Below are 11365 nucleotides of genomic sequence, written 5' to 3'. Positions count from 1 at the left end.
AACGCCTTTTTCACAAGCACAACTGTAATTATGCCGTATTATTAGCACAGCCCTCTGCATGGCCAAACTATTTTCATTAGAAACTGAATTGGTTTGTGGGGAAGCTTCATGAGCTCATTATGGTTGTGCTATAAAAGCAGACTGTTACGACTGGATTAAATGTGTGGGCTAATCTTTACTGCGGTTGTTTCCCTCATCTGAAACACTTTTTTTTATGTTTAAAGGCGGTGTATTATGTAAAACTGACTTTTTAAAACTTTATATGATGTTATAATGTTGTGCCCTCATCAAAAACATACCTGGAGTATTGCTTTAGATCTTCCATGCAAGTTTGAGAAATCCTTCAATCTTCTGCGAGTTTAAAGAGGTGCCTAAACACTTGCTCCCATAAAGTGTCTCTGCACCTTCTCCTCTCAGCTCCACTAGACTAGTGACAGCAACAATTAGCAAACACCTGGTGGAACTGCGCATCTGCTGAGGTCATCATACAAACTACTTCTCAATCCAACGCACCTCAGAACAGTTGCTAACGGCATAATAGAGGAGCATTGTTGTGATGAGGAGCTAAAGGCAGTGTGTTGGAAAGACTAGGATCTTCTTAAAGGGACAGAAGCCCATTTTCAAGGCATCCAATAAGGTCATTTTTTAAAGCTGTGTTTGACATTTTTAAAGCAACTTCAGGCAACACACTTGATTGTGGAAAATACGTAATGCCATCACTTTAACAACATTTTAGCCCAGTCCACACATTCCTTTTATTTTTCATGCAACTCGGACAGAAGTATTTGTTATTATAAAATCCATTTTCTCTGTTTGTCTCAAGGCCCTTCCCAGCTGGGTGTCTGACAGTGTTTGTGTGCACTCTGCCATCATTAAAAATGCATAACCTCTCTGCAAACAGTGTCCTGACAAGCATCTAGAGCTCACTGGATATCAGTCATTAAAATTTAGCAAACAGGCCAAAGCGCAGCCTGTAGGTGGATAGGCATCAGGTTCCCCCATTCAGGCAGTGGATAAATTTTTCAAAGTCCTATTACCTCAAGGCGGTGCACTGTGACATTACAGTTGTGTGTCTCGGCTGGAAAAGCAGTCGAGGTTTCAGAAAAGCCGAATCCACAATAACAATATGAGTCTCGGGGTGGCCATACTGATTCATTTACTACTGTTGGTTGACAGGGCTTATACTAAAAAAGGTGAGTTGTCATTTTTTATCCTGATGGAATACTATTTAGATTTAATAGGAGTGTTTTATTTTGTAGAGGCTATATATACAGATAAAGCTGGGCCTCCATTGTTCAAAGTCAGAGTGTAATACAATTTCATGGATTGTATCAGCTGCCAAGAAAACAGTGATATCAGTCAGGGATAAGCAGTAAGCCTTCCCATATCTTTTCCTCTGAGCTAAACTAAAACATTGCTTTTGTAATTTCTAGGTGTCAAATGTGGAGGCATCCTCTCCGCTCTGTCAGGTAACATTTCCAGTCCAAACTTCCCAGGCTTGTATCCCTACAACACTGACTGCTCCTGGCTGATTGTAGTGGCTGAAGGCTCCTCAGTCCTCCTCACCTTTCACCACTTTGAGCTGGAGTACCACACCAGCTGTGCTTACGACTACATCAAAATATACAATGGCATATCTGAGGACGAGGGGAACCTCCTTGGGACATTTTGTGGTGACATTTCCCCACCTCAGTTCACCTCGTCTTGGAATGTCATGTCCATTATTTTCCATTCGGACCGCCATGTGGCCCACAGGGGCTTCAGTGTTGGCTACAGAAAAGGTAACTGGTTAGATTTAATGTAACATGACAGATATATTGGGGCTAAACTCTGCAAAACTTCTGCTGACTTTGTAACTCATGAATTGTACCTAAACATCCTGGCCTTGTGTACATGTCTAGAATTTAGATACAACAATCTTAGACTGTTTTTAAAGTTTTCTATTGAGCTTAAACATTTTTACTCTTAATGTGTGTAAAATAATGCTCTTTGTAGACTGTTGTCAAAGAAATTCACCTCAAACTACCTCAAAGGCAGGGTGGTATAGTTGAGCCCAAAAATGATACAGACCTGGTAGATTTAGGTTTAAAGTAATCTTAATTTTGTCAACTTGCTTTTCCTCCCAAGGGGTAATTTTTACCTTTTTGTGAGGCCCAGGCAATGTCCCAACTTTACTTGGCTCCCTTCAAAGATGTTCTAGCAAAGATAAGAGTGATAGCAATTAACCTCCAACAGGGCAATGATCCCATCCAAGCATTTATTTTATGTTTTACAAGAATAATAAAAAATCATCACCAAGAATAAATCATCAAACTATCAGTGGAAATACAGAAAAAGATAGTCAGCCATTATAACAAGGGCAAGTGGAGTACAATAGACTCCCAGCATTCGCATATGTTAGGGACCACAATCACCAGCAAATATATGAAATCCGTGAATATTTAAGACCCCCTCTTATAATGCTTGGAGCCACATATTCCAATTGTTTAAACACCAAAAAATATGCCTCAGCACATGCCACAGTCACTGGCTACCCTACTGAAGAGGGCAGCATTAACAGCCTTCTCTAGGGGGTATAGAATCAGTGCCAATAATTAGCCTGTCAATCATTCTAAGGGGGGTTGTCAGCAATTGACCAATTGGCAGTCGCTATTTGTTTCAAAGTATGTGCCCTTATGCCTCCAACAACGAAACCCGCTAATTGGACTATTAATTCGGACAACTTTGGTTAAATGCTGCTTGAGTTCAAATTTGCTCTCAAGTGAAATATTGTTAGTTCCTGTTCCTTTTAAAATTCGTCCTAGAGCCAAGGTTCATGACAAAGGCAGGGAGATTTTGCTATGACAATGATGACGGTGCTGTGGACATTGTGTACAAAGCTGGTTTCCATCTCTTTCAAGCAAGGACGACTCATTCCTCACAGATAAAGCCAATCAAAAAAAGCTTTCTTATTTTCTGAAAGCCTTTGGGAAAAAGATGAAAGAGGACGTGGATTTTAGATTTCAGAATTCAAAATTGACAGTCAGAGCATGTGACATTTCTGTATTTTTCAAAACTTTTAAAGATTAAAAAGAACCATATGAAAAGAGAATGACAATTCTGGAGAAAAACATCAGCCAGGTAGTAGACAACTGGAGGATTGACAGCACATAATCATCCAACAGGGCAATGATCCCATACTGCCAATGTGATCATTGTATGTTTTAAAGAATTTAATCCAATCTAATGTACTTAGCAAAAAAATCAACATAAATGTTTTTGGAAAGGTTAAAGTTTAGACTTAAATCAGATCCTGAGATTTTTGAGGGCCTAAGATATTTGACCAGACCGAGAAAAGCAAAAGTAAACAATGGAGAACTGACGTTTGTTTATTGCTCGCCAAAATGGATCAGCAAGCGGTCAAGCACAACTTTCAACTTTGGACATTAGACATCTTTTGCCTTTGAAATATGCCTGAGGTGCTTCAATGGTTCTTTGATCTTTCTCAGATTACAACAGCATTTTAAAAGATGTGCTTCACATTTCAACAAGTAACCATTTTTTTTTTCTTTTTTTTACAATGTTTGATCAGTGTAAGAGTGTAGTGAAGTGAAGGCTTTAACTATAGATAAGGGGAATTTTACCTCCACACAGGTAAAATCTGAGAAGGTAAGGAGAAATGCAGAATAAAAAAAATAGCAATTAGAATTAATTTGCATTTCCAGACAGTATTCACCGTGCCTTAGTTTTTCAGCATTACAGTTTTATACCCTTCAGTGGATTATAGCAACAAAGTGAAAAAAGTTGAAACTGGTGCAATTTTATTGAAAATTAAAAAAGAAAACCGCAAATACTGTGTACTATATAAGCATTCGCAGCCTTTACTCTACACTTGTCTGAGCACCTTCAGCAGCAATCACTACCTCGAGTCTTTTATATGCCTCCCTCTACAAACTTGGCCCATTGTTTGGGGCATTTTCTGCTGTTTTTCTCTGGAGATGCTCTCTGGCTCAGGCAGACTTAATGTAAAGAGTCAGTAAAAAGGACTTGGTCTTTACAGCGATGTTCAATTAGATGAAAGTCCATCCTCTGACTGGGCTGCTCAGAGATATTTGCTGACGGCTCCTGATGCCAGTGTTTGTGAGCTTGGCTGTGGGCTTTGGGTCACTGTCGTATAAATCTCCCAAATTCTTGCTTAGGTACATAAATAAGGGAGATGTTTGATGACATGATCCACATTGAGTGATGGTTTCTGGTTAAAGGCATTTTTCTTACCATTTAACAGTTTTTTTCCCTTTTTGCCTCCTGTCCTCACTAGACATGTGTGGTGGAGTGTTGACTGGACTATCCGGTGTAATTTCCAGCCCAGGCTACCCTCAGGAGTACAGCAACAATGCAGACTGCTCCTGGACAATCCACATGTCAAATACAAGTGTTGTCACCTTGGTCTTCCTGGACTTCCAGCTGGAGAACAACGAGGGATGTAACTTTGACTTTGTTGCCCTGTTCGATGGGCCAACAGTCACCCACCGCCATCTCGGCAAATACTGCGGGACAGATAAACCCCTCAACACAGTCACTACTGCTAACCAACTCCTGGTAGTCTTCAAGTCGGATTTCAACATTGGTGGGCGAGGCTTCAAGGCTTACTATTACTCAGGTAAGAACATTTCCTAGACTAACTGTCAATAGAGTGGAAAATAAGGAAAACATTGAATTAAAAAAAGCTCATTGATGAAGCTGAATGTCTAAAACAAGTCACTTGAAGGACTAACAAGATGATTCAAATCGAATCCTTTGAATTGAATCAAAGGCTTTTCACATTCTGCAGCAATGTGAAAACCCATTAGTGGTCCAGTCAAAGTCCAGACTGGAAAACGTGTGAGTGTGACTTTGTTGAGTGTAAATCTAAAGGCATGGACAATGTGCACAAATGTTACGTCTGACTTAAATATTTCATTTTTTGTCTCAATTGCAGCTATGAGTTTTTGATCGATACCAGATCGATATCTGTACTGTGTTCCATCAGTAGCTAAACTACATGAAAGATTATGGTTGAGCTGCGATGCAGATATAACCTTACATCAATCTCCAGCTTTTTACCACTTGAGCTTTAACTACTTGCTGCTAGATTTTGTATGGACGAGTTAAACTTTAGAATGCATAACCTACTCATTACGTTTGTGCAATGCAAGTAAACAAATGAGTCAGATTCCCAAAACTGGAAACCTATAAACTTAAAGGGAGTCCTCATAAACTTCAATTACCTGCTATAAACTTTAGCTTTTAATTTTAAGACTGCTTTAAATAGCACCCTTGAAAAGAAGTAGTAAAGTAAACACAGAACAGAAACCTTAATGAAGATGGCTAACTACTGACATTCACTTCAAATAGGTGAATGCCAACAAGTTCTATCGGCTGTGAGCGGCAACTTCAGCAGCCCACATTTCCCCAACATCTACCCGAACAACATCAACTGCCATTGGAGCATCACCCTGGAAGCTGGGTACCGCATCAAGCTCTTCTTTCCTGTCATGGACCTGGAGGGCCGCAACAGTCTGTCAGACGAGTGCGACTACGACTCGGTGTCGGTGTATGACGGGGACAGCCAGGCAGACACGCTGATGGGGCGCTGGTGCGGCAGGGAGAAGCCTTCTTCCCTCGTTTCCAAGGGGAACAAGCTGCTGGTTGTCCTCAGCACAGACAGAAACGAAGCTCACAGAGGGTTCACCGCTTCTTATCTAGGAGGTAAATGTGTTTGTGTTTGTCTTTTATCAGGAGCTAATGGGACTATTAATTGAGTGTATCCTGTGGGGACTGCAGGTTAAAGATATGTACTCCCCACTGAGTACACTGTTTGCAGTATTAATCCCAACTAAATTTGCTCTTTAAATTCTAAACATTCATCCCAGCATACAGCTCTGCTCCGTGTCGTTCCTATTCTGCTCACGAAATGCTTGAATATGTTTTCCTCAGTGGTGCCGGTGAACGTTAGCTGCACCAGATCAGAGTTTACCATCCTGATTCCTCAACGGTCGCTCCCTCAGCTGGACCGAGAGAGCATCTACCTTGGAAACCCGACATGCACAGCTCAGCTGACAACCACCTCATATAAAATACTGGCCCAGTTTGTCAACTGTGGTACAGCCAGCCAGGTAACTGGCTCCCATACTCTATAACATCATGAAATGATTTCTTGTTTAAAAAATAATTTGCTTTTACAAAGATCTGTACAAAAAAAAAAAAAAAGGAAGTGGAATATTAAAAAAAATGGTTAAATATTTTAGTTTTAGTGTTGTAGATTTAAAATCAGACTTAAAAAAATAACAACTGCAAGCAGTTATTTCAAGCACTGCCCCGCCCCGCAAATTCTACTCTCCACATTCCCACGAGGCACCTTTTAGCATGTGGACCAAGTTAAGGATTTGCAGGACAGTGATTGCCATTATAATAAGTTTATTCTATGGTTGGTAGAGTACAAGTAACTCATGTCTAAAATCTATGAATCTATATTTTATAAATAAATGACCAAACTATTTCAAGGTCATGTCTACACGTAGAATAACATGAAGCTTCTATCATGTCCAAGGATTCAAGTGCCAAGATTTATAGAATATGCAGCTGATAAAATATGACTAAACTTATTTTGTACCCATTTTGTGACTGATAATCCTTTACAGAAACACCGCAACATCACCATGCTGGTGAACAAGCTCTACATTGATTTCTCTGATGGGAAGCAGCAGAACGTGCAGGAATACAAGGTGCAGTGCGACGCCTTAAGGAAGGTCGCGTCTGTGTCAATCATTTCTGCGGAGGAGCGACGGCTGGAGGAGCAGGCCCAGCAGGCGGAAAGCGACAACAGCGGATACGTGGCAGAACCAGAGGCAGAACCTCATGACTTGAGTGATATTGTCTTCATCAGCATCTGTGTTCTGGCTGTCATCCTCATGGTGATAGCGATTGTTTGGTTGGTGCTTCTTTAGTGAGTTACATAGAGATCACCGACAAGTTCTTAAGTCTCGATTAATTTTTATACAAAAAAAAAAAACATACAAAATTGAAAAGAAAACATAACTTTATGATGTTGACACTGCTCTCTACATACAGCTATATGTTACCTGCAATGCTTTGCACAGAAATGTGCACCAGTAAACGTTTCTGAATGTGTCATAATAAACCAAGATCTACTAACAAAAATTTTAACTTCTAACTTTTTGTACTTTTGATTGTTTTGTACATAGATTTTCAGGTACATGAAGGAACTGCCAGCTATGTAAGGTTTTCTATCCATCTTGCATCAATGAATGTGATTCAAGTTGTGCTGGGGATGCTACTTAAGTGCTTTGGCAACCAAATATTTAATGTGACTTTCTAGAAGCTAACTAGTTAATTTGTGAAATGTGGTGGTGTATAAATTTTTTTTTAGCAAAGTGATAACTCTTAAGAAAATTTTTCTAGCTACTTTCTGACTTAGACATTGAAAAACCTAAGATGGTTCTGTAGGAGTACTTTGGGAGATGAAAATATGCTGTTTTTAGTTTATTTTTGTTTTTGTAAGGTTTTATGAAAATGTTTTGCTATTAAATACAATATAAAACATGGTCTGTTTTGCATTTTCTACAAGTGACATGTTCAAGACATTGTAATAATAACCCCCCAAAAATGTGAGAAGACATTTTACTAACTACTTTTTAATTATTCTGGTACAGTGAATCACAGAGATCCTGCCCAGTCGGGCTTTTACAAAAGTTCAGGTTCAAACTTTGATTTGACACATTCTTACACAAGGTTTGAGGAGATTGTAAATTTTCATACTAAGGTCTTGCAAACCAACTGAACTCAAGATTAAATGCTGAAACTAAATCAAACGGTGGCTTAGCAAAAACTACTGGTTAAAGGGCATTTATGCAACCAGCTTTTGTGTGTGTTTTCCCCTCTGATAAATTTGTTTTTCCACCGGAATGGCACAGAATATATCATGTTAGAAAATGATATATTCTGTAATTATTTATTACAGTCCTATTTTTACACCGTATTTTAACAGGGCTGTGTGTGTGTTTGAGCCACAGTGGGGTTGGGTTTTTTCTGCTTGTTTTTAAGAGTTTTAATTTTCAGACAAAGTTGAACTGACAAGAGGTGAATCCACAAAGAAGTTTGATCTGTTCTTCTCCACTTGTCATGATAAAGTGTCTTTGGGAAACTTATTGAACTCATATAAAGGGTCAATAGTGTTAGATACAATTTATCTTCCAGAAGTATCGTTGTAGCGCTGTTAATGAGCTGCACCAGCGGTGACCAGGTCCAGAGCTACTATCCTGCAACTTTAAGATGCATTCTTTCTCACACCTGACTCAAATGACTGAAGTCCCTCATATTCAGTTATTCTGATCTGCATATGCCCCTTACTGAGCCATTCAAGTGTGTTTGAGAAGAGATGTATCTAAAAGTTGCAGGATAGCCGTCAAGGACTACATTTGAGCTGTGCTAAATAATTGGTGAATGAACCTTTACTGTAAAAAACCTCTAAGGCAACACTAAAAAAAATTATGAAACATGTATGTTTACAATAAAAAATGTCATCAATAAATTTTGTATTTAATTGACATTTTTTTCATTCGGTTTTAAAACAAAATTAATGACATATGGTACAGTATTGTGAAAGTGGAGATATGCTTGTCATATTAAAATTAAAGCATTTACTCATAAAACAGCGTACATTTACTGGCGTGCCTCAAAGTACAAAAATATTCTGCATTTTCCCAGCCAACAGAGAACACAATGAAAGACTAAAAATAAAATTTAAAAAAATTCACAGGCATTAAAATCTCTTCCATAATAGGTCAGAGTCACCGTCCGTCTTGCAGTCACTTATTTTTTGTATTTCGAAACCAGCTGGCTGACTGATATTTTGCCGTCCTTTACTTCACTCCTGACGTCAGGGTTGTGTTTGAAGGCGAACACCAGCGCCCTGACTGTCCGTCTGTATGAGCTGCTGACTAACCGGGAGCTCTGGTGGAAAACTTCTCTCTCTATGTTGTCTATCAGACCAGAGTCCTCCTGTATCACATACAGACCAACAGACAAAAAATACTTTTCAATTCAGTTAGTTCAACAATCTGTAGGAATGAAATAGAAAATTACCAAAGTGTTAGGAAATAAACCAGCAAATAATAAAAAGACGATGACCACAGAATATGAAACCAACAAACCTGATTTTAACAAATAGCTTAGTTTTGTTACAATTTCAACTAACAAGTACAGAATTTGGTGAGAGTCTCACTTGTTGCTACTAAATCTCCAAGAAGAGATTAACTATAGTAAAATAAACAAGACACCTTTAAGGATTAAAATCTATCCTATTTTTTATTGTTATTGTGAAAGATTTCTTATTCTGACCTGTATTTATCACTTAATGATCATAATAAATCCAAATTATTATGTCTGAAATCCACTTAAAGTTGTCTGTTTTGTCAAAATTGCAATTTACATGTTTTACTCCACCATTTATTCCATGGAAGGATCAATAAATATCAACAAATTCACAATTATTTAATAGAATGCACATAATTTGTGCAGTTTAGTGATAAAAATCTAATTTCTTTATGGATTTGGAGTCCTGAAGAAGACCCGAAAAGATGGTAAATGTGTGAAATGCCATTAAAGTTCTTTGTCCTGTTTCTCACCTTGACCTCCAGTGCTTCAGACAGTAGTCTCCGAGCGTTGCTCCTGAGCCCTTCAGACTGTTTGTCAGAGCGCACTTCAATAGACGGCTTATTTGAATTCTCCTCAATGAAAGTCCTCCAGTCAGTGTAAACTTTTGCTGCCAGAGAACTCACTTCAGGGTCTGGATGCTTCCGTACTTTGTCGACAGTGTGACCTAGGAAAAAAAAAAAAAAAACCAGAAGGATTAATTTAGCCTCAGGTTAGTACGCAATAAGCTTGTGACAAACTGGACTTTCAACAATAAAGAGTAAGTAATATTTAAGACTGAGTTTTGAACTATGTCCAAAATGAAGACGTATGGTAAATCTGCTAAAAGTGCAGCACAAACATATTTTAACCTCTACAGATATCTTCTGATTTTAGTTTTTCATCGTACTTAAATGTTTCATATCCTTAAACAACTTTAAATATCAGACAAGCTGAGTAAACACAAAAATAATTGGCAATTAATCAAAGTTTTTAACCGTAATTACCACACTAGATTATTTTTCCTTTATTGTTTCTTTCAAGCAATAAAGAAAAAGTATCCTCGGTGGTCAAAATGGTTAGTAGCAGTTAGTAGCATTGTCAGCTTGCAGCAAGAGTGCTCAAATCCCTTTCTGGGATCTTTCTGCAATGAGTCTGCATGATTCCCAGGATCCTCAGAGAAGGACCCATGAGTCGCTGGTGGGATTATTCGTTTCTCAGCTGGACTGGGAACGCCTTGGAGAGAGGAAAGTCTGGCCTTTTCTGCTTAGGCTGCCAGATTTGGCCAAACACATTAGATGGATTACTTATGTTGTTGTTTTAAATCAACTATGACTGCATAACTTTGGGCTGTATTTCTTAATATAGTAATAGAAAATGGCCAGTATTTTAGGGCCAAAATTAATTATCTTGTTTTTATTTTGACCGTTTAATAACAGATCTCTTCTGTGTGGTATATCAAACCAGCAAAGAGCAGAAAATGATGATTTAAAGGTTTCTCCTGTGTGTACCTATTTTAGTGGACCTGAGCACTTCTTTGGATGGGATCTTCTTGCTCAGCTCAGTCAGGGCGTTCATCAGGTTCTCCTTGCTCTGATCTGGCAGTTCTAGCGTCGACTTATAACGTAGGATGTCCTCAATCACAACTACCCTCTTGAAGAAACATTATGAATAGTCTATCATTAGTTTTAAATGTAGAAACGTATGTTGTTTTTATTCACACTATGCTTAATATCTCACCCGTAGAGACTCAATTGTAGCTTGTCTGTAAACTCTCTCGCCGCTCTTCGGTTGTTTGGGTGTTTCTCCCTTGGGAAGCCGAACGACAAACTTGTCCATCTTCAAATAAAAGTATATTTCTTCAGCTACAGCTTGTTAGCGTTAGCTGAAGTAAGCTAACCACTGCTAACGGATACAGTTTGCTAGATAAAAACAATGTTCTCGTTAAATAATTTGCAATTAATATTAAAGAGAGATTTTATACATTTGATCATGCCATTTGTTTGCACTCTCTAACCATGTTTACGTGTGAGAAAATAGTAAAAAATAGTTTCAATAATGATATTGAATTACCGACGGAAGCCTGTTTGTAGCAAAAATTATGTTGCCTTCAGGTATTTAGGGGAAAAATGTCTCTAGGTTGAAATAATCAACTAGTATAAAATGATGAAATGACTGTCAAGTAAACATAACT

The 11365-nt window shown here is 38.4% G+C and overlaps 2 protein-coding genes across 2 annotated transcripts; one reads left to right on the top strand and one right to left on the bottom strand.

Annotated features, from left to right (window-relative positions):
- The first annotated feature begins 363 nt into the window (after window positions 1-363).
- cdcp2 (CUB domain containing protein 2) lies at window positions 364-8494 on the top strand. Its single transcript, XM_015034538.1, has 6 exons — window positions 364-1193; window positions 1434-1781; window positions 4298-4639; window positions 5374-5727; window positions 5956-6134; window positions 6660-8494. Exons 1-6 carry the CDS (start codon window positions 1127-1129, stop codon window positions 6963-6965), a joined length of 1596 nt encoding a protein of 531 aa, XP_014890024.1. The 5' UTR covers window positions 364-1126; the 3' UTR covers window positions 6966-8494.
- tceanc2 (transcription elongation factor A (SII) N-terminal and central domain containing 2) lies at window positions 8069-11316 on the bottom strand. Its single transcript, XM_015034539.1, has 5 exons — window positions 11245-11316; window positions 10912-11010; window positions 10683-10824; window positions 9666-9859; window positions 8069-9039 (listed from the first exon to the last, which is right to left on the bottom strand). The coding sequence occupies exons 2-5, from the start codon at window positions 11008-11010 to the stop codon at window positions 8851-8853; spliced, it is 624 nt and encodes a 207-aa protein (XP_014890025.1). The 5' UTR covers window positions 11245-11316; the 3' UTR covers window positions 8069-8850.
- Between the last annotated feature and the right edge of the window lie 49 nt (window positions 11317-11365).

This window comes from Poecilia latipinna, unplaced genomic scaffold, assembly GCF_001443285.1.
Source record: "Poecilia latipinna isolate Pla-1442-1.1 unplaced genomic scaffold, P_latipinna-1.0 Scaffold302, whole genome shotgun sequence".
Classification (NCBI taxonomy): Eukaryota; Metazoa; Chordata; class Actinopteri; order Cyprinodontiformes; family Poeciliidae; genus Poecilia; species Poecilia latipinna.
This window is presented reverse-complemented; position numbering and strand designations above follow the sequence as displayed.

Bases quoted from the DNA above. Each gene is read 5' to 3' on its own strand.
- cdcp2 (XM_015034538.1), top strand. From the start codon at position 1,127: ATGAGTCTCGGGGTGGCCATACTGATTCATTTACTACTGTTGGTTGAC. The intron at 4,640-5,373 runs GTAAGAACATTT...CACTTCAAATAG, and splicing joins CAAGGCTTACTATTACTCAG to GTGAATGCCAACAAGTTCTA. The intron at 6,135-6,659 runs GTAACTGGCTCC...AATCCTTTACAG, and splicing joins ACTGTGGTACAGCCAGCCAG to AAACACCGCAACATCACCAT.
- tceanc2 (XM_015034539.1), bottom strand. From the start codon at position 11,010: ATGGACAAGTTTGTCGTTCGGCTTCCCAAGGGAGAAACACCCAAACAA. The intron at 9,860-10,682 runs GTACACACAGGA...TTTTTTTCCTAG, and splicing joins GCTCAGGTCCACTAAAATAG to GTCACACTGTCGACAAAGTA. The intron at 9,040-9,665 runs GTGAGAAACAGG...TATGTGATACAG, and splicing joins CTGAAGCACTGGAGGTCAAG to GAGGACTCTGGTCTGATAGA.